Source organism: Synchiropus splendidus, chromosome 14, assembly GCF_027744825.2.
Source record: "Synchiropus splendidus isolate RoL2022-P1 chromosome 14, RoL_Sspl_1.0, whole genome shotgun sequence".
In the NCBI taxonomy this organism is placed as follows: Eukaryota; Metazoa; Chordata; class Actinopteri; order Syngnathiformes; family Callionymidae; genus Synchiropus; species Synchiropus splendidus.
Window position 1 is genome coordinate 11,171,976 of NC_071347.1, and position 27,547 is coordinate 11,199,522.

The 27,547-nt window shown below is 42.1% G+C and overlaps 1 protein-coding gene across 3 annotated transcripts in view; it reads left to right on the forward strand.

The window, feature by feature from the left end:
• srgap1a (SLIT-ROBO Rho GTPase activating protein 1a) overlaps nt 1–27,547 on the forward strand; it is a 74,878-nt gene that overhangs the window by 2,990 nt on the left and 44,341 nt on the right. For all 3 annotated transcript variants that reach the window (XM_053885122.1, XM_053885123.1, XM_053885124.1), the window contains exon 2: nt 24,940–25,135. In XM_053885122.1, coding sequence (XP_053741097.1) covers nt 24,940–25,135 — 196 coding nt within the window. The remainder of the gene's footprint in view (nt 1–24,939; nt 25,136–27,547) is intronic.

The following is a 27,547-nucleotide window of genomic DNA, read 5'->3' on the forward strand; positions in this document are numbered from 1 at the left end:
AATTCTTCAGTAAACGTTAAAACAGACCTTCTGAAAAACCGCTACGGATTTAGAAGGCGCGTCTGATCAGTTGAATACCAGTGTGTTATCACAACTGTTACATCAACTGTCATGTTACTTATATGACCCACACACCACTGTCTCTCTCTCATAAAGGTGGGATAGTGGTTAGTGCTGCATCCAAGACGGTGCCCACATATGAGGCCAGCTGGAGCTTGAATGGTTTGTATCTTCTCCTGCTTGGCTCCTCAGTGTCTGTGTGTCCTGCCTCTGGCCCAATGGAGCTGGTGATGTTGTTTGTTTTGGTGCTATGACACAAAGAAACCATCTTTTTTCAGAATAGGAAAATGCTTAGTCATGATTCTTCAGCCAAAATCCAATGCGCAGCTTCTAGTTTTGCAGCTGTTAAGTCTTTTTATGAGTTGTACATTTGGGGTGATAATGAGGGATCACATCTGCAGCAGATACATGTTGGCCAGAGGCCCGTTCTCTTCACTTTCCAGGAAGAGAGAACTGCCAGTGTCTTCTGGTTGTGATCCAGTCTGTCTTGTGGAGGAAAACTGCTGTGTTTATCAAAGTATTGTAGCTAATATGTGGGGGAATCGCCTTACATAAGCTCATTGATCTGCAGCCCAAAGTACTCTGCCCTCATTGTGACACACTGGGAATGCACTGTGTTACTACCTACTGTCGACGCAGCATATCACCGTCATGCTGCCTATTGTCTCTCATTGATCTCAATCATCTGAGCTCAACACACTGACGCTACATCTTCACTGCATCAGTTACCGAGGTTCTTTTGTAGCTGTTTGAATCTTCTAAACTCTATCAGAGCTTACACTGCTGCAGTGCATCATGGGATGTAGTTTGAGCGATGAAACCCTTCAGAGTGTTAACTTGTGTGAGATGTCATGGACTGTTGTGAACAATAAAATATGAGTCAACATCACAAAAGTTGGAGTTCTGCAACACGTCTATGGCTCTATTTCTGTTCACGGCTGAGTTGACTTGTTTTGGAAAATACAGAAGCATCAAGAAGAGTGACTAATGAGGGTGGAATTTTGCCTTTATAGTGCACAAGAGTTACCGTTAATTTAAGTCATTTACACCCGCTTAGACATGGCTTTGCACATGCTGGCTGTTTTTTTTTTTTTTTTCAACTGCTCCAATCTTTCCCAGGCAGTGTTGTTTTCATGTCACATTGTATCCCGCCGTTTATTGCCATGGGGTTGTAACATTAACAGCAGGACATTGTGAATCTGGGCGCCCTCACTTGGATCATCATAAAGGCAGACCCTCTTGACCTGCTGTAATCTTGGCTTGAAATCCGACTCCAGAGTTTGGGCAGGCTCAAAAGAAAGATGTGCCCATGTTTGCCTGAAGATTAGCGTGGTGTTGTGATTGAGAGTTCTTGTATGTGGTCACTGGATCAGTTATTGTTCTTTGGATAGAAAATGGTAAACATGTCCACCAGAAGTGAGATTGTATGTGTTTTAATAGTCGTGACTCTTGCACAGACCACACACTGAGACAGATTATACAGCAGGCATCTCAAAGACAATCACATGCATTGCCAAATGGATAAACATACATTCAACAGTCTCCTGTAAGTAGCACTTATTTAACAGGAGATATGGGTCTGAAGAGATTGGTCATTTAATTCTGGAAGGTTAAAACTTTTCAGTTTTCACCAACAACTCAAAACATGAACGCAACTTCTAGGCTAAATTAAGATCTGTTATGCTTGTTGGAAAAGTACCTTTTAAATGACAAAACTTGAATGTTGTAGTATAGGCATGTGGTGTTTCAGCCAATATTCACTTTTCAAACTCTGGTGAGCCACATATACAGACTTAGTGGGCCATATCTGACCTTGGGCCGTGAATTTTTTTGTGCTGGCTTTGGGGCCCAGCATCATCCCTATATGATAATATCACATCATAAAAAAAATCACAACTTGTAATTAAATATGCTGTATACTGAATAAAAATAATCCACGGTTGAAACTGCGCATGTTAATGACACGGTAATTATAGTTGAATGAACTAAGAATAAAACACCCTGGTTACTGCACTTCTAACTACCCAGTCAAACCTAGATAATATGAACAGTGACAGCAACATTGGTTTCCTTTATATCCATCAAAACACCCCATAATTTCATGTGGCTTTTTTCATTGAACGATGAGACATTTTGTTGACCAGACGTGTGTCCTACATGAGCTGAGTGCTAACTTTACAAAGTGGTTATCAAACAGTATCGTCCTGTATGGTCCTCTTCGCTACAGTATATCACCAACTCCCTGCTGGCGTTGCTGTGCTCCTAGGTGCTAACTGCTTCCAGAAGGTGTTGATGGAGGTTAGAGGTTGGAGGACTAATGGAATTGAAGCACCTCACGCAGCACTCCTGAAGAACATCACACGCCATTCACACTCTAGCCATCTGTTTTCCTCTGCCTGTGCCGTGTCCGTGTCCGTGTCTGTGTGCGTGTCAACCCTCAGTTTCCACTTATCGGTATGGCACTGGGTGTGGCATCTGAGTGTGTTTGTGCACCAGTGGCCATGTGTGGGTGAGTGGTTATTGACAGCACCATCTGTGGTCACTCACCCTTTTTGCAGTTTTAATAAACTCTGCTGAGCACAACTAAACCTTCAGTATCCCTGCTGTGCTTTTCTATAAAGCCACAAAAGGGCACCAGGGTTCCGCCCCTTCACCTCTCGCTCCTCAATCCCCCCAAAACAACCCCTTTCACTTGCATCCATGTGTATAAAACAAAAGAGTGCTATTCCATGGGTGCTGTTGCTGTAGTGGACCTTGGTGTATTGTTTCCAGTTGTAACCTCACACCGGTTTATTCAGCTGACCTCTTGGTGATGAATCATCAAAGAAATGCAACTTTATCCTGAGGAGACCAAGCCAGACACAGAAAAACCAACACCGTGCCAACAAGCAGCTCACGTATGTGTCACCCTGTGGCTGCTATCAACCAATAACTTATGATGCCAAACTAGTCCCTTAAACACTCTGCTTTTCCAAATTTCACATTGTACCAAAGTATTTGTGAGGATATATATATTAAAAATAGTAGTTGAAAAAGTAGTTTTACCTGTTAGCGTTGTCACGATACTACTATTACAAACTCGATATCTATATCCGGGAAGATATTCAATACACAAACAAAAATAACTACTATTACTACTATTTAAACAAAACATCTTATCAATCTAAAAAAATGTTAACAAAAAAAAAACAAGTGTCTGTTAATTTTTTAAGCTTCTGGAGATTTGGGGTTACATTTCATTTTTTTCCGGACAGTAGTGGTGTAATTGTGTTCTAAATATTAATAAACGAAATCATTTTTGTCCTGACTCATAGTAATAAGTGTAATACTGGAGATGAACACTACACTACTATGACACAACAGTTTGGGCGATGCACTAGCAGTTATCTTGTGGTAAGATACGTGTCCTGATACAGGAGTGATGATGCGATACGTTGCGATACAGTGCAATTCATTGCAATACTTTAAGTTCATCGATATCGTATAATATTTGTTTTCAAGAACCATTATTTTAATATTAATATTATGTGCATAATAACAAGTTTATTGTCAGTTAAATTTTACTTCTATGAACACCCCCCTTAATTGACAAAATAACTCCAGTGTACAGAAAGAAAACGGTGTTAATATAAGTTACAACATAAATCCAGAAGCACACACAAGTATTAATTTGAGAAAATATTGACATAGTTACCAGTAACTTAAAATGTTATATTCATACACTACTGCATAAAGTATCGAAGAGTGTTTGAGTGTTGATATTTTTTGGGGTATCAATATTTTTGACAACCATTGTACCTGGCGTCTATTGCCATTGAGTTCACACTTATTCTTGGCTTAGCATGTGCATGTGACTAGACTAGTGTGACTGAGTTGCTAATCGGAAATGCCAAACGTCAAAGAAGAAAAAGCTACTTGTTACGATATTTTACAGGATGTCACATTGCGGCGCCCAACACCGGGGAGTTTGTGGGTAAATGGTACAGAAGCAGGCTTTTAGCTAGGAGGGCGTCTGGGAGTCTGCACAACAGGGAAAAAATGGACGCCCGATTCTCGACCGTAGTTTGGACACCAGATTACGCTGGTATATGGCGGCATCTGGCGGCCAAGCTACGGTCAAGAACCATTTTTTCCTGTTTTGCAGACGCCCAGACGCCCTCCTAGCTAAAAGCCTGTAGGGAATCACACTACTGCCTGATAGAAACAACTTTGAACATATTTAAACAGCGTCACTGTTCATCACCTGTATTTGAACCCCTCAGACCGTATGTTATATTTTCATACCAGTAGTATTGAGTTCTTCCTTTTGCCAAAGGAGTTGAGACCCTTCACTCAGTGGAGTTCTGTGAAAGCGCTTCAGCCTTGATTGGATTCTGTGTGTTGCTGAACTCTATTAGCTAATGCCACGGCACTGGGTGTTTATAGAATTGGATTGGACTCGGAGAGAGAAAGTACAAAAAAGCTGGGATGTTGACTGTAAAGAAGAGATTTTGCAACTCGCTGGTCCCTTAATTCCCAGGAGCGTGGCTCGGCCCAGAGCAGATGGACGTACAGGAAGGCAGACAGACACAGTTTGACCATCAGGCCACACCGCGGCCCGCCACCCTGTAGGACTGGATTAAACGCAAGGAGATTGGGGGAGGGGGGAAATGCTGTATGAGGTCACCGAGGAGTAAGGGAAGACGGCGGTCCTAAGCTCCAAACGTGGTTGACTTGTTTTAATCCGTGTCTGTAGCACAGATTCATGCGTAAGCTGTTTATGTGTTTAGCAGCAGCGAAAGGTTTTTAAGACCAAACATACTGTAAGTGAATGTTCTTGCTTCTCCTTGTGAGCATCTGCTGCCAAAACTTTCTGTGTTGGGAGGTTTTATGGACTCCAGCAATCTGGTCACAAGTTGAGGGAGATTGTCTGGTGGTCCATCATCTTGCCTCATTTACATTTTGAATTCTGTTTAATTTTTTATATGTTGATCCTGCATTTTAACTAGGTGGCCTCATGTTGTTTTCTGAAACAGCTAACTTGCCTGGGTCCATCTTGGACTGGTTCAAACACAGTGTGCAGACACGGACACGAAGCTGTCTCTATATTATGACTATCTGCCTTGATGTCATGCTGAACCCCCATTTTTCTGCGATATAACCCACAGTTAATGCGTCTCATCACAAAAGACAAGTGCTCCTCCGTGGACACCATCATGAGTGATAAAATCACATGTAAATCAGAAATGCCCTCTGAAGGTGCAAAGCTCTTTTCTGCATTGTGAGTTTCATATATATAATATAATAATATATATAATATAATATAATAATATATAATACAGTGGTACCTCAGTTCTGGACCACAATCTGTTCCAGACGGCCCTTTGAGAAGCAATTTGTTTGAAATCTGAATCCATTTTTCCCATTACAATGAATGGAAAAAGAAATAATGCGTTCCAAGCCTTAAAAGAGCCTTTTGTAGGAGTGAATGTAGAGTGTCTACTGCAGGTGCACTGTTCCTCTATGTGTGTGGCCGCTGCATGTGGGAGGGGTTGCCGAGTGAGTGACGTCTCTCCAGAAGTGAAGAGGTGCCCGGTGCGTGTCCAGCTCTGAATGTGCGCTTCTGTGCAGTTTGGCTGTGACAAACCAAGTCACGCTCTGTCCGAGACTCGCCTCATCCCGACCACAGGACATCAAACCCTGGAGTGCGCGCTCCAGCCTGTCGAGAGCGAGCACCTCCCCTGTGACACTTTACCACAGTCCAGTGTGGAGACAGGAAAGGTTTTACACCTCAATATGAAGAAGAAACAGTCAGTAAATGTAGCTAACGGGACACGTCTGCATACAGAGGCTGCGTTATACACAATAACAAAGCGCATCGTGGGTCAGCTGATCGGTCCGCGCACGTTACCTTTTTCGGGGGCGTTCGAGTTCTGGATTTTCGTTCGAAATCCGAAGCAAAAAAATCTCGAATTTTTTGTTTGAACTCCGATTTGTTCGAATTCCGGGACGTTCGAAAACCGAGGTACCACTGTATTGCCCCACATTTACTTTATCTGTATAATTACACACTTTTTTTAGTACTCAAAATCGTATAGAGATTTGCAAGGATCTAACTAGTAATTCAGAAAAGACAGTCATGCTCCCTCCTTGGCGAGGCTAACACAAACGTCTGTATATTTGAGGCATATTTTCTCTTTAGATCCTCACAAATACATGGCTTTCATTTTAACATACTCTTCTGTCTGACTGCCGGAATGCAAACATGTGCATGTTATATTTGCTACATCTTAACGGATACACTAGCACAAGCACTCATCAATCACAAAGCACTCACTGACATAAAGGAGCCAAGAATAACTTCAGAACTTTGTTGGCTTTATCTGATCATCCGTCCTCACTTCCCCCATAATTCTTTTTTTTTTCTCCTTCGACTCTCCTGGTGGCTTTTCTGAAAATAATCTAACTCACTTCTTTGGCAGGAACGACTGCATGACTTTTGTAGAGCTGATCAGTTTATTTTGGTGAACAATTTTTTTTAGCTACGTCTTCAGAGCGTTTCCTCTGAATAGCTTCTACAAGACTCTGAATAGCTGCTTCTTCTCACTCCGCCCATCTTTCTGCTGTCCCCCCAACACATATGGACACGAGTTTAATTTACTGATCTTTGGATTTCTCCTTGTCCCATCCCCCTGTTTTCCTTTTTTCCTACCTTGACCCTGTGACCTGTGTGTAGCAGCCTTTGAGCCCACTGCCCTTTTAATCGATAACTAAAGACCACCCCAGGAGGCCTGGCTGTGGTTCAGGGTGCCTGCCCCCCAGCAGATATTTGAGGCGGTTCTTTTTGCATGCTGACTATTTACATAAACTCTTCAGTTACAAATGTTCATATTACAAATCCCACTAAGTGTAAATAAAGCCATATAAGTGATTATTGATGACCAATATACTCCAGACTGAATTGTTTCTGTGTTCCCATCTATTCTGGGGGTAAGGATGAGCAGATCTTTTCTCATGATTTCATCTTCACGGAGGCTGTGAGAAGTTGCAGTTGCAGCCCGAGGCAGGCCTTGTGGACTCCAGTCCGAACCCTTGTTCACCCTCCCCCAAGATGGAAACTGAATCCACCACTCTGGTTCCAGTCATGAGTATCTGAGGGGCTTGAGGGGGATATAGCCATTTTTGGATAAAGAACTGGCAGCTACGTTGTTCAACTGCTTATCGTGTCCTGCAGCCAGCAGTCACACATGGAGCAAGTTTCTCCTTTGGCTGTGTCATTTGACTTTTTTGGCTTTGACCTGAATCTTTGTCTTCCCCGTGACTGGATGTTAGTTTTGAATTGCGGGAATTAACTTCAGTGTGATTTACTATTTTCCCCCTCTCAGTATGACTTTACTGTGTCTGCTGTGTAACATGCCTGTTTTACACTCAAGCAAATTGGAAATCCTTGTGAATATCAACAGCAGGCTATTAATTCACAATGTTTCCCTGTAAATAATAAATATTTACGTTCTTATACGCTGAATTTTGACCCTCCACCGAGACTTTGAGCCTCCAATCTTGTGACGTTCCTAAGTGCTCCACTTCACATTTCCGCATGCACTTGTCAAGCCACTTACTCTGCTATAATCATGAATATACAATTTATTGAAGGAGAAAATAATGCCATAACAAGGCTTTTGAATTAAATATGAGAACTGTCTGCTTATACATTTGATAAAGTACCACATTAAAAACACATTCATGAGCATCTTTCCGGTGCTTTCTTTACTATAACCAGACTGCAAATGGCAATACGGATGCGCATCCGCTGCCTGCTGGTGACCCACTGTCTACTGCTACTTGACCCCTTGGCCCACCAGGTCACCGACCTTTGCTCTCCAGTGTGTACCCTTAGCTCTGCTAATTGCTGCATCTCTTTCTGTGAATGTCTTATGGCAGAAAGAAAAAAATAAGGAAACTATTGAATATTTAACAACTAAAGACAAACCTATGTGCAAAACACAAAACAGCATTTTTAGGTGAACTTAAATATGCTACTTAAAGCGTTTAGAAGGGGACTAAAATATGTACTAGAGTTGTGAATCATGGATTTCATTATGAAGTGTGGCTATAGTAATTAGCTTTAGCATCATAGTATTCATAATTAAGGGAGTGCCGGACATTTATTAGATCACTGGTGAATGCACTGCCACCAATAATACGACTCATGATGTAGCACAGCAGTTGTAGCTCCTATAGCAGCCTCAATACATGTCCTATGCATAGCTACTGTAAGCACCGCAATGCATTATTTGTTAACAGGAGCCATAATTTTAAGGGGAAAAATGATTTAAAAATATTTATAACTTTTTTTATTTACTCAATATTGATATACTGGCCTTGTAATATTACTAGTATGTTGTGCCTCCGAATATTTGCGTGTATCTTCGACCCCTATCTGGACTGAAGGAAACAGTTTGAAATGTTGGATTAATTGTTTGAAGAGGGATCCACAAATTATGCAAGGAGCAAGTGTTGAACATTTCTTGGACGTGTTTGTCCTGTCATCTCGGTCTGGGATCTTTTTAGATCAAAAGTGGAGCACGGCTTTCCCAGCAGATTCCTGATAACCCATTTCATTCTGGTTTAATGAGAGTTTGACGGGTAACTTTAGGTTTTCAGATCAGGCAAGGCTGGAAATAAACTGGGCATCACACTATCCCCCCCCGTCTTAAGATGAGCATCTGTCACAAATAACACGAGAAGTTCCCAGCTTTTGAGTTTGCTGGGTCACAGCATTAGTTGCTGCACTTGTGTGTGGGCATAAACACATCTGTTAGCTCAGTGTTGACTCTGGCAGGCCTCATATATCTTCAAGAGTTTGGAGAAGCACGTATCTCCCTTGGGGTTGGGTGAATTGCCTGAGCTTCTGGTGTGTCTAAGGGGCGTGGTGCGTGGCAACCTGGCTGGCTTTGTGGCCCTTGACCAACCGTGACTTGGTCTCCCACGCAGTCAACACCGCGGCCTCTGTCTCTGGACTCTATGGGAGAAAACCCCAGTCCTGCTCGCTATACAAAAGGCAGTGAAAGCCGAACTGTCTGTTTTTTGTCCGTCTGTTCTTCCTCTCCTCCCTCTTTGTCCGTCACTCTTGCAGCTGCCCTGAGGTCGATCGCATTCCCTGGCCACATTCGCCTCTGATCTTTCGGTAATCCTAAAGCATTAAAACCTGTGTGTTGTTGTGTCCCGCGGGGGAAAATCGGCGTTTAGTTTCACCTGTCTGGTCATGTCAAGTCTGCATTCAAGCCGTCACGATGACAAAGGGCTTTAATGAGAAGGTATCTGACAGACAAATTTCAATGGATGATACGTCATCTCAGATTCTGAAGGCCTTTTCTCTGTGGCCGCTTGCATTTTGGGATATTTTAGGAGAAATCCTCCCTGGGGCTAGGTTGATCATGATAACAGCCCGTCCTCCTCTGTCATTTCCTCCATATTTGCTCCCACCATAGTGATCTGGGAATTGGGTCTTCATGTAGTTTCCCCTGTGCCCTGCCTCAAACTGGCTGCTGTTTAGGAGATTATCCTATATCTACTCCTCAAACAGTGTTGACCTGTGAACAAGGAAAATGTGTAGCTGTGTACTCACTCTCCCTCCACAGCTACATTTTCACTGCGGATCTCCTGTGAGAAATCAATCCCAACTGGCTGCGATTGGAAATGTGACAAGGGGACAGACTAAGTTAGTCGGTCGTGGAAACCTGAGAATGAGGGGGTGGATTAGGATGTGATTTGCCGCCTCAGGCAACCTCACATTACTGGGAACTGACGGAGGCTTGAGTTAAATGTGAAGATAGATAATACTTCATTAATCCCTTGGGAAGGTTCCCTTGGGAAATTAGAAAGCTGTGCTGTTTGTGTTTGTAATGTGTATGCCATCATGACAAAGAGAGTTTTTCAGGTAATGTTGAATGTAGATCAAGGAACAGATTACATCTTGGGGTGTGTTGAGTTCCATCTGGATTTCGGAGACTTTGAAGGAACCGTCACTGCAGTTTCTGCTACTTGACCTTCTCCATTCAGAATTGACTTTGAAAACACAGTTTATAATTGTATCAATAAAATAAACCAATTTTCATGTGATTGTGTTGACACAATGTATTGGTATTCATCATTTAACATTGCTATAAAATCGCATGAGCTGTGAAATCCCGATGTAGGTAACAAACGCGTCCGATTATGGAATGTCTCCGGGCGATGATGTCACGTCCGGCAATCCTGATCAGATTTTTGGGAAACTTTTTCATGAGGATATAGAATTTCAAATGTCTCCTCTTCCTGGTCTGACAAATCACATGTCGTAATTGGCTGACATGTACTCTGTCGGCGTCAGACTAGGAAGTAGCCGCTCTTTGTTGTTGCTCTTTTACAGTAAAATGCGAAGAACGTCTACCAATAGTGCTTTGAAAATTGCGCAGATTCACAGCACTTTTCACAAGCTGATTTCCTGTCTGAATGATTCTCTGTGCTGTACGGAGCTTTGTAAAAAAAAGAAACTTCAGCGTTTTAAGGGACGCTGAGGTCCTCCACCGTGTCACGCGTTGGAGAGTAGATTTGTCACATGAGAAAGGGCAGGTATGGCATCTCATGCGGCCACCCTCATTTGCGTGAGAGTTGACAGCCCTGTAAGAAAAACCCACAGTGCACTGAGACCACGGAAGGTGAAACACAATATCGGGGGGGAACACTGAAGTATGGGTACTGTCATAAGCGAGTATTTGAAGAGTAGGTGTTCAGCAAAATAAGCTTGTATCAGTGCGAAAACCAATGTTGGTATTGGTATTGGGACATGCCCACCTACTTACCTATTGTGCACCATCAAGATAGCTTGTGTTTTCCATATACCAACATAATTCTGAAATTACAGACATTATTGTATTACTTTGGTTGTATGCTGTGCTTTTATGAAGTGAAATGAGCTCATTGATGGTTGAAGCTAATGTGTACAACTCACTGGTTCTTGTTAAAGTTCACGTTATTTATTCCTGGCGTATTGTCAAAGCCTAAAGTGTAAAAGGCCAGGTACAAAAGTTGGCAGCGGTTCTGTTGTTTATTTCAGTTGTTATAGTAGCTCCACACTTGTTATTATATTGTCAGGACATGAGCAGTGTTTTCAAATTGTGGCTCCTTTGTTAACAGCCATTCTGCTTATCGCACATTAACACAAAATCAAAGGTAGTTTAAAGTTTTCTCTTGCCTCTTCGTACTTCTTTCCCGCTTGATCTTTTGCTCACCCTAATCTGTTTGGGTGTCACGCTCTGAGTGACTTATACATCAATTTATCCTCTGCGTTTTTTCTCCCACACTTTTTAAGATTCCTCTCTCAGGTGAGGATCTTCCACATTAATCCTCAGGTTTAGAGAGAAACACACAGAGCATCTATTCATCCACCTCTCCGGTTCAAAACGCCATATTCAGCTGCACTGCAGTGTCTGGATCCGAGCAGCCTCATTATTATGCCCCGCTTGTGCGGCTTTGGCCTTACACATGTTGTTGCATCAGACTTTCAAAGAAACCTCCAGTAAAGCATTAAATTCCTTTTCTCTTTTCAAGTGTGCTCTGTGCTGTCAGTTCATTTCGTTTCCCCTGAGCGAACATAAGGCTCTACTTAAATTTTTGTTGAACTTTGAGAACAGCGGGGCCTTGCTAAAATGATAATGATTATGTGATTTAAAATGCACATTTTGAGGACCTTTATATAAGTTCATGGGAAGTTTTTATGCGTGTATGTCATGTATCCTCTGACTCAGAGCCCAGGCTTTCCTAATGGCTTGGATTTTTATAATATTTCAGGGAGTTCGAGTCCAAGTCCAGTGTCATAGCTCAGCAGATTAAAATTTGCCACAACTGTACTGTTAAAGCTGAGTCACAGCTCCCTGGAACAGCTGTCCAGACGCATCATGTGTTCCATTTGAACCGAACTGTCATGGGTCCTGTGGAAGAGAAGTCATCAGCTGTGCTCTGAGATGACTGGCTGGATAAATTCGGAACATGACTGATCACTTTTTCCCCCACAAACGACGAGGAAATGCGTCATCAACGCGTTGACTTGATCACTTGGTTTACACCAGCGTGGCTGGGATTGATGTTGAAGGTTCTAACTGGCCTGATATGGACGGAAATAACAACATTAATCACTTGTTCGCGCTAATGTGAAATCATGTCTGCGTGTTTGAGCAGTGTTAAAAAAGAACCCACGTGTCACTCGGCGCATCCTGCTGGAGATCAGACGCCATGCATTCCCTGGAGCGAATATGTTGACATGAGGCTGAAGCCGTCTCCGACAGTGGATTATTTCAGCTGTCACTGCCCTGAACACCAGGCTCTAACCAGGGAACCACCTCCACCCTTCTTAAGAGTGTTCTCTACAGAAGCCAACAAGTCAGCAGTGTAATATTGATGTGAACACGACTAGAAACGTACACAAAGAGGGCATGTCTCCCGTCGAGTCGTTCATTAGACCAGCAATATTATTTTCATGTCAATACGTTTTTCTTTATTTTGCATATTCTTGAATCCAGTATGCTCAAATGCAGCGCAAGTGGCAGTACTCACATGCACGAAACACAGGAGATGCCAAGAATGTTTCCAGTGACAAATTATTTTTAAGGTTTGTTTGCCTGTCTGCTCCTTCGGATTGATTTAAAAACTGAACAGCAGTCTTCCTTACATTTTAGGACACCTTTGTTTTCCCTCTGTCAAAATACTAATCATAATCACCGCCATCATTATTCCACAAAACGTACTTTGTTTTTCGCCCCTTGAATGATCACCATGTGTTGGATTGAAAACACTGCATTCTAGCAGAGGAAGGTTACCACTTTGCAAAGGATGAATATAAATGTTAGCAGTAGCGCTACAGCTTATGACTATTTTGAGAGACCACTAGTCAGAATGTGAAGTGTATGGATTGACACGTCGACACATCTGGTTAAAGTGATGTCAACAGAATTTTTTTAAAAGGTACAGTCCGCTCTCGGTTTTCAAACTTCCCAGACTGCGAAGAAATCGGGAATTGGAACGAAAATTTTGAGATTTTTTGCTTCTGATTTCGAATGAAAATGCAGAATTCGAACGCCCCCCTGGAGCTGGGACAGGGATGAGGCGAGTCTGGGACAGAGCGTTACTTGGTTTATGACTTTGTCACAGCCAAACTGCACAGAAGCGCACATTCAGAGCTGGACACGCACCGGGCACCTCTTCCCTTCTGGAGAGACGTCACTCACTCGGCAACCCCTCCCACATGCAGCGGCCACACACATAGACGAACAGCGCACCTGCAGCAGACACTCTACATTCACTCCTACAAAAGCCTCTTTTAAGGCTTGGAACGCATTATTTCTTTTTCCATTCATTGTAATGGGGAAAAATCTATTCAGATTTCAAACAAATCGCTTCTCGAACGGCCGTCTGGAACGGATTGTGGTCGAGAACCAAGGTTGCCTTGTATACGGAAATTGTTGAATACATATTTAGAGCTAAATGTTTTGAAACTGTGTGTGTTTGGCAAATGTTGCTTTAGCCATTGATGTGTTCATTTTGAACTTCTCTAACTGTGAATTGTGCCATCTGGCACATGAGCAAAAAAAGCAATGATGACATCACTGCTTGTCAAAGCATGGCGTGGTCAATAGTAGATTCAAGTCTGCTATATGGTTGGCGATACTAAAATTGCAAACTCAACATCAATACTGCAATATAAAATATTCTATACCGTGCAGGCATAAAAAGGACAAATTCTTCGTCAATTAAATAAAAACAATGACTTAAAGAACCAATGAGGGGCTATATTTGTTGACATTAGATAAAATGGCATTTATTAGTCCCACAGTTTTACCGGCAGAATCTGGCGGTTATCCATATCTTGCAAGTGTGACACCAGCAGAGTTAAGCATGTTATATATGTTAATATATGTCGCCCAACTAGGCGGCATATATTTAGGTGCAGAATTTTATATAGTATTTGCTGTTTGACTGGCCAGCCTTGAGTTTGTCTCATATTCTTTCAGTGTATTTGGTGTTAATACAAAAACATGAGAAGAGATTCTTAGTAATTGCTACAAAACTCTTCATCGTAAATAGAAAGGAAGTCATTTAACATTTGTACAACGTATTAACACTCACAACACAAACACACAAGGGACTTGTGTTCAATTTAAACACTAATTTAAAGTCCTCTAATCCTCGTAGTCTGCATGTAGACAGAGGGGCTTTGTGTTTTTTTTTCCCAGGGGGTACAGAGCAGAATCGGCATGTGGGAGTTCAAAAACGCCTGAGCTTGGTGGTACAAACTTTAAGTTGAGCTTTGTCTTTGCCAGCTGCTCATTTGCATAAAAAGATAAGTTGCCCAGTATTTTTTGACATTGAAAGTCATTTCTTAAAAGCCGTGCCAGGAAGATCTGAGCGGGACACTGGGACGACTTGTGAAGATTTAAAATGAATCCCAGGGAGAGGCCGGATTCCTCTCTGCGGATGGGTTGTTGTGTTTGGTGGTTGATGGCTCATTTGAATATCAGAGAGTGTTTTTGTTGCATCACTAGGAAGTGCAGAGCAAATATGAGAAGCCACTTCAGCTCTACTACGAGGTGTTGTATCAACTTCATTTGTTCTTGTTGTGTCTTCTCTGGAGGATTTGCGAGTGCTGCGTGGTTTACCTGTTTTAGTAAGTGATGAAACTGTGCCTTGATGTGTGTACTTTCCTTACTGACCAAATGAAGTTGTAAGTTGAGACTAGCCATGTTTAATAAAACAAATTAGATTTAAATATTTGTCGTATGAATTTCCCGTTTATCTGCTGCAGTGCATTATGGGATTTTAATAGGCAGGTCAACTGTGGACCACAGACCTTGAGTTGGACTTGTCTGCCTTAGTTTTCAACTCTCCGAACCTTCTAACTTCCGTTATTCCTTTCGCCCCTCGACTAGCTTTAATGCTGGTGTTAAACTTTCAAAACCTCTGAAGTGTCAAATGCTGTGCTCCTGAGCTTGGTGAAGTGAAGGTCGTGGCACATGTCACAACTCAGGGTAAAAAATATAGTGTGCTTATTTTATGTGGAATATATTCTCCTGATCCTGAAACCAGTTAAGAACACACAACAACTACAGTCTTTTAAAAATAAATGGAATTAAACTCTCCTCCCGCTAGTTTGGTAATCTTTCAAACCAAATAACTGCGCTCAGTTCAGTGAAGAATTATGTGTGTAATTTAATCATAATACCATGGTTAATATCTTCCATGTTTGATGCTGCTCTACATTTGCAGTATTCATGATGCCTCTCTGATGTTGGGCTGAAGGTACTATGATACCAGCTTCAGGTTTCTTAAACTGGTGCACTCACACAAAGAAACTGTCAGAACCCCAACAAAATCTAAATGAAAAAAAAAAACTTTTATTCATGTTAAAAAATGAGAAACGGCCACATGCACTTATGCTCATTCTGGACTGATTTAACGTCCTCCACATGTGACCGTGATGCGAACAGGAGACAGCCACGGTCCTTAACAACAATGCACAATAATCAGAAAAGGCTGGCTGCACAAGTTTAGGATTTCACTTGTGTCCGCCTCATTATGATGTATGACACATGATCCTGTATCGAAAGCAGCGGGCTGTTTCTTTCATCTCATTATTGATGAGTTACCCACTTGAGCTGCTTGTGAAGATTTCATTTGTCCCTCTCATAATTCCACTTGAATTTACACAACACGTCATTCAGTTTTGCTGGTTTAATATGTCGACGCATACGTATCTAAGGAGCCTGCACTGGACCTCAGTGTTGCTTCAGACAAATGTTCAAGCTTGGACCATTGAAGTCGCTTCCTAAAATAGCCCTCAGCGCTGTAGCTTTGTGCACCATGGTCAATGTCAAGCATGGACTTGAGGCCAGACTGTCCAGTGTGCAGCGGAGGGAAACAGCAACAGGCAGAGGTCAGGAGGAAGGTCAGGGGACTTGTAGGTGTCGGAGTTGTCAGCTTGCTGCCCCTACTGTGCAGACTGCACTGTAGTCACACGGCCGCACTCTTGTAGGATCCAAGTATGTAGGTGAAAAGTTTATTTTGTCTGTTTCATGGCCTTTTGTCCGGGTGAGTGCTGTAAAACTGAAATCAAACAGAATCATATAGTTTTATACTTTTTGGGAATGAAGTTCTTCCTTCAAATTGATTGTTGTTTGACTAGAATAGACGCTTCAAACTGAAGCATCAAGTTGCCTTTTTCAACTCCTGTACAATTGTTTAAGTTCCAATGGAGCCATGTCTCCCCAGTGATTCAGTTGTATATAAGCACTGACATATTTGAATAAGGTGAGTCATTAATGCCCTAAACTCCCATTGATCACTCAATAAGTCATGTTATACTCCGCAACTGTTGGAGCTCCTACAGCTGTTAGTTAAGCGGTAAAACATGGTCAATAAATCTTAACCCTGTGACAAAGGCCGTATATTTTTGGCTCCCTCTGGGACTGAGTTTGAATGAGGACACTGAGTTTGGGTGAATTTGCAAAAGAAGGCCATCTTGAGGAGCATCTGGATTGCATTTGTGGATCGTGAAACAAAGGTGGGGGGTGAAGCTCTCCATTTACCGTCGAGTTTTACTTACCACTAGCTCCGAACTTTTAGCGATGGCCAGAAGAACAAGATGCTGCATAGAATATCTGTAGATGTTAACAACTGTGTCAGTCAAATGGCATCAATTTGTCTTCGCCATTTCTCTATTTCCAAGGAATAGAATGAGGCGAATTAGCCTAGATTCCGTTCATATTTTCCTCCTCACACCAGGTGCAACGTCAACTACGTGACTGATGACATGTTATTAATGTTGGGTGAGTGCAGTTTCACAGGTCTTTTACAGCTTTAACAGTCGTTTTATGTTTAACTTTGAGTTGGAGTGTAAATATATTGCAAGAAGCACAAAGGAAAGGGAATACTTGATCTGTCACTGTGACCAGAAAGGAAACGTGCACTAAGACGAAACCTTTGTGGATTTTTCTCACCTCCTCTATGTATTCGAACGTGACACATGGCTTTCTATATCTCAGACTAATGCAATAAAGAAAGCTTGTATTCTCTGCATGGCACTGAAACAACATCCCTTTTGAAAAGTATTTTTTCTCTTCCCCCTTTCAATCCTTGAATTTCCATAGTATTTTCACTCTAAACAAACATCCCAACTGTAAGAGCAGTGGGCTTGCCCAGCCACGTCTGCAGCCTGAGGTTCAGTTTGTGAAGGATGAGTGGCTGACTTGACATACCAGCTTTCCTGCCTTTACCTCTTGACAGGGCTAATACCCCCCAAACAAAAGCTCAAAGGCAGACCAGATGCAAAGCAGGGTGTCATTTTTCATGTGAAAGACCAAGGGAGGCTGGCGGATACCAGCCCTGGCTATTCAAGCCGTCGAATGTGGGGTATCATTCAATCAAAATATTCATATTGTCTTTGCCTGAACAAGCATGCAAACAAAACATTACTATCTTTTCCTTCCGTCTACCACAAGTAGAACTCTCTTCCCTCTAGGGCTGAAGTTGCAGCTGGCATGATTGAGAAGTGTGGGTGCTTTTTTGGCAAGGAATGTGATATAAATCAGTCTCCTCTTAAATCATTTCTCCTCAGATGATGAGCCAGACAGAGTTATTCACTTGCATTTCAAGTTTGTGTGTACTTTTTAAACGGTCTACAGCTCTTTTGTAGTTTCTTACTTTTTCTTTACAACGCTCCTTTGAAGTGTATTTAGTCGCAAGACATTCACACTGCTGCCTGAGACACTTTGACCAGTATGTTGACGACGGTGAGGACCTGGGGCATTTGTGTCGGAGAATAAAAACACTTAAACGCCCAAGTAACAACACATTCCGAGACGAACCAGCAGACAAATAATCCTCGCAAGCCAAACGCACCAGACGTGTGTCCAGATCAAACACCGTAGTTTGAGTTGAACCAGCAGCTGAACAAACTTGCTCATGCTCGATTGTGTTCTTTCTTGTCCAGGCCTTCTCACGCCTATTCAGTTTGGAGCAGAACAATGCAGGCCACCGCGGTGATGACTGATCTCTCTCGGAAACCGTGATTCTTGTAACTGAATCCCATCATGAGACATTGTCTTATTCCACTTCATGAAAGACTCATTTCAGTATCAAAACAGTAATGGATCTTAGATCGATGTAACATTTAGTTTTCCCCTGTTGTGTCATCGACTCTTTTTTTCTTTGCTTGTATTATTGTGTTTGATTTGTCATCACTGTTACATTTTCAAATGAGCTTTTGAAAGGAGTGAATCTTAGAATGACTATACACACAGTTTATACTCAACTCAAACATTTTTTTTAATTATTCAATCTCAACTATTTTGGTTATTTAAAAAAAAAAAAGACAACCACAAGAACAATCTCCACTCAGTGCCAGAACTGAAGTCATGCCGTGTCGGTATCGGTTACCTTGGTGGCTAATGCTACATACTGTGATCCTTAGCTAAAGTTGTCAAAATCAGTCGACTAGGTCAGTTGAGTAAATGTACTCGATTGTAGTATGAGAAATTATGTGAGTGCCTACTCCTGCGTCATGATTCAGAACACAGTGACATCTAGGGGTCAAGGAGAAGTGGTGTATCCAAGTGGCCTGGGAGTCCGTGTTTAATCGAGATACAGGATGACAACAATGATCAAGATTCTCTAGAAATTCTCCACAAAGATTAATCCAGCCCTACGTCCTTCAGAGGTTTGTTACGGGATGGCTTCTATTTGTGTCAAAAATGGGACGGCTCTGCATGTCAGGGGACAGGTGACAACCTTTTGCCAATGTTTTTGTTGGGGTTTTTTTCCTCTCTTTTTTTCATACAAAATTGTTTTTCCTTCTCTTGCTGTGCGCCACACTAGTCACCCATGGATCACACTGTCAGATCACCCTTGTTTTCTTCTGCTGCTGTACCAAGCTTTTACTGAAAATCGGAAGATTTGTCAGAGTTGTGGCAGTAATTCTGCAGGCTTCAAGTGCAAATGATGTACATGCTTTTTGTCATTTGGTCTCTATGGTGGGGGATTTTGGTTGAACGTCTCCAACATGATCTGCTTATGACAACTTTGGTGTAATGTAGCTACCACGTCATCTAACATGGTAGATGAGGCAGGTGACTCATGCTTTTCTTCCACAGCTAGAGGAAAAGTGTAACAGCCTCTTTTCTAGGCAGAATAGTGTTGAATTGTTCCAAATGAATTTGCTTTAGGTCCAAGCTGTCCCCCACAATGATTAAACCATTATCTTCTGCGACCCAGTAGCAACGGTGCTTCCATTGGAAACCCCTTCAGTGGTTTTGGAAGCATTAAACATGTCGGTAAGATGTTGTAACGGCGACGTCATAACATAGCTCTGTAATATTTTGAGTTAAAATGCTTTTGGAAAGCTTGGCAGAAGGACCTGTGTAGTCTGGCTTTGTTGCACGCAAGCAGAACAAACCTGTTCTTCCTCTCTGGCAAATCTGTGTGTTTTCAGACATATTTGGCCGTTACTTGACACTTTTATTACTGAATTAAATCAGATTTGAAGTGTTTCATTTGATTTGTTTTGACCCATTTTACCACCCTTTAAAACATATTGGTGGCTGGAAAGAAATCTCAGGTTTGCATTCTTTTCTTTTCTTTTTTTTTCAAGGATGGCTGCAAAATGTTTCCCGACATGCTGCTCATTTTAATAGGTGTGTTGTTGAAAAGCTACCCTGTGCAGTTTTACAGTTTAACTCCTCTACAGTTGGGCTGCATTTCAACTGTAATTATTATTTTGGCTTAATCTGCACTGACCGTCGATGATATCTGCATTGAAGTGGATCCAGATGGCTGCCAAGTGCTTGCACTTTGGCAACACAGTGGCAGTAAATTCCAAACTACTTGGACATGTCCGATCTGTATAACTGTACAGTTATACACTTTAGAAACAGCGACTGACTGAGACCTGTCGATCATTGACATGTGACCTCACCCCCTGTCTGAAGAAAGCAAACGTGCCGGTTGGCTGTCGTTTCAATGCACTCTGTAAGAGGGGGACATTAGAATTGTGTTCAGTGCTGTGTTCTGTGGTTGTTTCTATTGAGTTCACTTCACTGCACTCTGTAATAACATATTTATTCTTGTTAAATCCTGAATTCTCATTCATTTATTTTTGGTGGAGGTTTCGGAGAGGCAGGAGGGGGGAGGGACATTCAGAGTTAAAGTGAGGTGAGCGCTGTCAGAGTGCAATGGATGGGGACGGCGAACAGGGTGATCTTTATCAGAACATTGGCCGTGATTGGAGGCAGAGCAAAGCGAGGTCAGATGGCTTGTGCACATGGAGTGGAGTGACTGAGGACATGTTGGATGAAGTGTTGGATGTGGCACATACATGAGACAAATATGACCATGGAACCTGACCAAGATATGTTCAGGAGGAGGAGGCTGACTTTCTGTGTGGATGGGAAATGCCAAGCGAAGAAAATTGGTGTATTAAATCCACTTGGCATTCATTTTTTTCAGTGAACATCTCAGAATGAATCACACGCTTTGTTGTATGACTCACTGTTGAAGGACTGTGTTGAAAAGGGCAAACCGTTTTGACATTGCAGATGTTTGTTTTATCAGCCTTGCCAATGTTCATGACGAGAGTGCCTCTCTACTGGTCTCTGAAGTCCAGTTCATATAGTCAGCAAACATTTGGAATCACCCATAGCATTTTCTGCTGGTCAAAGTGGGTATTCAACGTCTAAAAATGTGGAAGTTGAGTCAGATTCTTTTTTTCCCACTAAGCGTGACTAACTTACCAGCTTGCGACACACTGAGTCACTTTAAATAGATACTAACAATGTGGCGGCCGCATCTTTAACCAGTCACACTGTGGGGTCTGACCAGGATGGCATATGGTCGGTGTTTATCAAAGAAGCATAAACATGGCTGATGGCCTGAATATGATTACAGCGGTAGAGCCTTGTTGGATTACCAAAGTGCCCCCAAAAAACCTCAGAAAATGAAGTGCGGATTGCGGGATCTTCAAGCCATATGATTCCACTCTGGCTGTAAGTGAAAGCTTGTGCTGGGAAGTGAAAGTCAATCTTCTGATCAACTTTGCTTTTACCCCATTTTTCTCCTGTGCTGTGTGGCACATACTGATACAAAGGTGGGAAATTATTTCACAACAACAACAATTTAACTCCTTGTCCTGACCATTGTCGCTCCATGTAAATAGCTGGTGTGTGTAAAGTAGACACCAGTTATCCATAATGATGAAAGCGTACTGCGGTGGTGCCTCTGTGGGGTCTCCCCAAGGATGCAGGCGCTATTTCAGGTGCAGCTGATGAACAACTCCTCACTTGGAGAGCAACATCCCAGGGACTGATTTGGTCGAGCATGGCCCAGATAGTTTGGCTATAAATGGTATTCAATAGAACAAGAGCGACAGAGGAGATTGCTGGATTCAGCAGAAGTAAATTTTCTTATAAAGAGTTTGAATTTTTCATGCTAGTGGGTCTGAGGGGACTTGGAAGACAGCGTTTTACTGGGTTATGGAAGCCATCAACTGTGTGTCTGCCACTCTGATAGTGGAAGCACTGGGAGGTCAAGTTTTTAGGTCACTACTCTTCCAGCTTACTAAGCAGATTTCCCAACAAAAGATCAAGCCTATCAAGCCATTCTAAACTGCAACTTTGAGCATATTTGTGAAAGGGGTTATGTGAAGTATGTGATGTGGCCTCTAAAGGAGCGATTGGACAGCATCCAGTACAGAAACAAAAGGCCTTTGCTCCGACCCGATTGACGCACAGACCAAACGCTGCCTTTTGATTGTCTAAATCAACCAGCCACATTAACTTGATCTCTGCAGGCTCAGTTGGATTTGTTGTTGACAGCTTCATTGCCTTTGTTTGGAATCTGCAACATTCTTTGGAAGGCCAAATCGCCAACTTTGTATACATTTGAAATCTTGCCGCATTATTTCTCCACCCAGTGCACAGGTGCGCTTCCCTTTTCTCCGAGCCTCTCTGGTTTAAAGGGGATCACAGAACGCTTTGATGCCCTCACCACGCATTCCCTCATCCTTAAATCCCACCGCACAAAGGCCTCCACACGTGTTTACCATACAGATGACCTAAGGAATGCGCCGTGGAATGGTAGAGAAACGCTTGGTGACAGCAAGATGGATCTAACTTTAGAGGAACTTTGGATAACAGTTATTAGTGAGTTAAAGACGCGAAGTCTGATACTCTGTGGCTTCTGCTCCTCTAATGCTTCCAGCGGGGGGTTGAGATGGCGCATTAGTGAGATCAAAGCGAGGATGTCATCAACACCACGCTTACTTTGACAGTAATATTACACATTTGTTCCGGGGTTAAAAAGCTCGATCTCTCCCTAATGTTGGAAAACCAGATGTATACCAAGCACAACCTGGACACTATAACAAAGTGAATTGACAAGTACTGAAATAAAACTAAAATATTTTTTGTTTTCATTGTCTTCTGGAGCTGAACGATAAGGACAAAATGTCCTATCCCTAGCTCCATATTCATCCCAGATATCTCAACATGGAAACTGTATGACTATGGGTTTAGTAAAAACCAGGTGTTTTTCTTGTTTTGGTTATTAAATGAAAACATTATGAGACAAAAGGCTGTAGAAAGTTGGAGGTCTGCCACTGGCTGACTTTAGTTGTCGATCAGTTTGTTGCTCTTCGCTGTACTTGGATTTGCAATTTTGCCACAGTCGTAGCTGTACAAGCAGGACGAGCCGGGGAAATGAGATTGTTGACTTCGCAATAACGAAACATCGTGAATGTTCATATCTCGACAAAGACACCATTACAATGTACCGTTGATTTTGTGATATTAACATTTAGAGGGTTAACATCTGGCTGTAGCTACGTCTTACTGCCATATGGGGAGTCTCTGCCCCGGGCCAAAATCCTGGCCTGCCAAGTTATTGTCTCTCCAGATACATATATTTGACTTTGGAAAGTTGGTAGACCTAGTAAAGAAGAAAGGCACGAGCGTTCCATTGACATAATGCATCACATAAATGGAAATATCTTGGATAGTACACTTTAAAGTTGTCTCACCTTCCTTGTCTGTTAAGTGCAGATTTCTGTGGTAAATGTAAGCCAAAACCCACCTTTTGTTGTTATTCTTTCTCCATGACGACTGGATAACTCAACTCAACATCTGATGGATTTTTTTCAACTCACTCCTCCGGAATGTGAAACGTCTATATTGTTACTACACAGACCTTGAATAAAGCCTCTCGAAAAGCCTGTCATTACTGTATAGTGTTGTTAAAAAGTCGTTATTTTAGGTACCTTGAAACTGACAAAAGTGACTTTTCATTGCAGAACTGTAGTTCACTCTAAAATCTATAGCATCATAAAGCAAATTGTCATGTTACCGTCCTATTTTACTGCTTATCTTTGTTCAGATATATGGAGTAACAGTGAGGGCTTCAGCTACCGGTGTTGACTCTGGAAAATTCAATACCTAATGAGGTGCTATGTGCAGCCATGAATGTAATTGTGTCAATTATGACGTGTTATATAAGTGGTTCAGGCGGCTGCCTTGAATCCTCTTAATTTTGCCACAGTTCACTGCCTTCTTCGACGCCAAAATGACTTGTGTATGTGGACATAACTCTACTGTCGTTGTGTGCTCTTATCTTGTCCCACATTGTGTTCCCATGGTGTGGCATTGTTTGCCAAATAGTGATGTAAACCCGTATCAGCCCCATTTAAAGCTTCAGGTTATCCAAAAGTAAATGAAAAACAATCCATAAATAGCCTCCTTCAGGCCTCTTACTTGCTCAGTGGTAGCCTCCGTGGTTCAGTCCATCTCGCCTGTGGATTAATGAGTTTCACTAAGTGACAGGTTGGCTGGTGTACTCCAAACTCACACCAATGGTTTCATGATATCTGATTCCATTGGTGTTACAGTACAAGAGATTGAGCTGATCACGATATAATATTTTTGAATATTATTTGTGTCGTGTCCTGTACAAGCGTTTAACAAGAGGTTTTGTTCATCTTGGTTTGATGGACCTGTCCAGGCTTAGCAAGTAGACAACATTAATAAAACAGAAGCAGCAACCAATTAATATTTTTATTGACTCGTCCATAAACGCATCTCAAATGATTGATTCATTCCTGTCATGCCACTTAAACCACATGGCGCTCTTTTACTTATCAGCACCATGCTTACTCCGCAGCTACGTTTCTGGTATATTTCCTTGGAAATAATGGGAATAGGAATGTAGGGGAACTAACTGGGTATATGCAATATCCATGCACGAATATAAGCAGACTGGAGCAGGAAGAGCCCAGTTGGGCCCCAGTTCTCGTCTATATACACTTGAGTGAATTTCATCCTGTTAGCTGTGACCTCTGACGCTAACCTGCGCGTACTACATGCAGACCTCTTTCCTGTTTTCCTGTCAATTGGCTTGGCAAGAATCACCGATGAGTTTGTGGCTGGTTGTATGTGTCTTTGCTCCAGTGTGTGATGGGAATCATGTTTCATTCATCCGGCTGTTATTCTCTGTCTTAATGAAACACCTGAGACCACATTTGCCATCGATCTATCCGTAGGGATGTTAGGCTTCATGTGCTGCTCCACCTTCAGTCTTATTACCAGTGACTAGTTTTGGATAATGTTTAGGAAGATGAGATATTTGGGTTTTATATGTTATTAGGTTCTATAAGCAAATGCATGTGAAGTTGTGATGTGACGTGTTGCTGCTTTAAATGGCATACGGTCTGTTTATTAGCGTCTTTCAATAGCCACAATGATCCTGTCTTTTTTTTTTAAGTTTAAGTTCTGATGTTTTTATGTCAAATTTTGGCTACATGCTGATGTGGGGTTGTTGTTCATCCTACAGAAATCCGAGCCCAGTTGGTTGAACAGCAGAAATGTCTGGACCAGCAAACCGAGATGAGGGTCCAGCTGCTGCAGGATCTGCAGGACTTTTTCAGGAAGAAAGCGGAGATTGAGATGGAATACTCCCGAAACTTGGAGAAGCTGGCTGAACGCTTCATGGCCAAGACTCGGAGCACCAAGGACCATCAGCAGTACAAGTGAGGAAAACATCTCTTGATCTAATTTGCAACGTACTTCAATGAAACTTGCAGGATTGGTCGATGATGATTGGATTTTGGTGATGTTTATATAGCTGTTCTGTGTATGTATATTCTGAATCCTCCAAAGGTTTTGCCATTCACTAGTCGGCCTCTGCTGCTATTTTTTGAAAACACTTGTTGGATCTATTTTATGCTACTGTCCCACCTGCTGTCTGATTGAGTTGCATCCACTGTTGTCATGGTATCAAATCATTTAGATGCAGTGTGGGTGGAAGTGAGTGCCCTGGTGAAGGAATCCTGTTCCTTAAGACAGCTAGTTTGCTTGCTACAAAATGTCTTGCTGACGTTTTCCAAAATATTAATATGGAGTTGAAGGTGACCCACATTTTCTCAAATTTCTTTTAAAAAATTACTGAATCAAAGCAGCAATCCCCGAAATATATAGAGCAAAACAACTAAAAAGTTTCCCTCCTTGTGTCAAATCATAGGCTTGTGGGCTGGGTTGGGCCTCCTGTGTTATCGGAGGTCGCCTGCCTGAACTTCACATAACACATAACAATCCAGATTTACCATGCTTTGCAGTTTTATGACTTCACAGTATGGATGTCCTGATACCACTTTTTTGCCAACAATTGAGTACTGGCCGATATGAGTACTTAATAATACCATAACAACAATTTTAATTGATGCTTTTTGTCAGTACATGTTCCACGAACAAACACTACCGCAGTTTTCACTTTGAACATTTAAAGTTTAGTCTGGGTAATCTACGTATATGCTGATATATAATGTCTAAGATCCTGGTACTGCTTCCTGATTTACCAACCAATGTGCCTGAGCAACTCTATTTCAACACGCTATTTTTTCAATTAGAGCCAGTGAAAATGCATTTATATAGGACTGTACTGTAGGTAGCTATCGTGTTCCTGCTGAGTTAATAGTTAGCCCCCCTAAAAGCAGCGGACGCTTCTTGTCGGAAAATAGTTCTGCTTTATAATTGTTTCCTGGAATTTACTGGAGAGAAGTTGTTCTATATAATTGAAGAATGAACAAATGTTTGGGTGGGAGACATGACAGGACAGTTGTTAGTGGTATTTTCTTGGAATATGAATGTGATATTTGTGGAGCAGTGGTACCTGGGTGAGCTGTAGGTCAAGGGAATGAGGAAAGAAGTGAGGGAGTTTACTTTGTGGCTTTGTGGGGTGGAGCTTCGTAATCGTCAAGATACTCAGTGTAGAGTGCTGCCTACTGAAAAACATGCTTCGCTTGTTTGCATTTTTTCTGCCACCTTATGCTGTGAGTAGATCCAAATTGTGTTCCCATATATTCGCCGCAGTGATGCCGTACTGTCCTGCTGTCTGATCATGTTCCTGGCAGTTTGTTGTGTTAACGGTGATTTGCGACAAATATGCTAACATGTCTAGTGGGACCATAAAGCTTCCTCTTGTGTTTTACTGTCACTACCGTGGCTCCGGCAGCTTTGTGCCCGGGTGTGAAGCTGGTGTGAGGACCGGCTGGCATGGACGACTGTGGTTTTCATCGCGTGATGTCTCGTCACTTCATTTGCAGGCTGAACATCTGGCAAAAGCTGTGGAGCATATTTCTAAAGCAAATAGCAGAAAGCTAAACAGAATTAAATCTCTATGTGGGTTTTCAAGTCATGCGCTTCACATAAACAGCACACGTACACTGAAGCTTCTGTGTTTTACACATTCTACAGGATGTTTTCATTGGACGGTTTCGTCTGCGGTCGGGGGAAAATAGTATTTTCGTTATGTCTGTAGTCTTAGGCAAGAATTCATGTGACAGGTTAGCTTGGCATCGGTGTAGAATGCTGGAGTAACTTTGAAATGTGTCAGCTAAGTCCGGGTAATTGATCTAAAATATTTGCACTCGAAAGGGGCGTCCTGTTGGAAACGTTCATTTGGTCATCGGGTTCATTCTTTCCCTTCTGCAGGAACCTTTCTCTTGACCTCTCTCATTCGAATCACTTCAGTTTGATGGCGACATATTTTCATATTCAAAGTCATTTTCTGTCTTTTCTTCGTAAAAATCTAAAACCTGAACTCTTGGCAAAACAAGCAAACTCCTTACGCAACAATAATCTAGTTTGTTCTACCTACAGAGGTGTGAGGCAGCCTGGTGTGTAGCGACGTAACAATTCACCTCCACACCCAGGAAGGAGTAACACACAGCGCACATTAAATTAAGGTTGAGCGGACGCGTAGCCAAGACAAACCTGTGTTGCTATAGGTAATGAAATGAGGAATAAAAACAGGAACAGTTAATCCATAATAATAGCACACTTTATTATTAATGAAAAATAATGTGATGTTCTTCAAAATAGACTACAGCAGACTCCCCCGACCCCACCATTCCATGCCCTTGAGTTTTTTAACAACAGACACA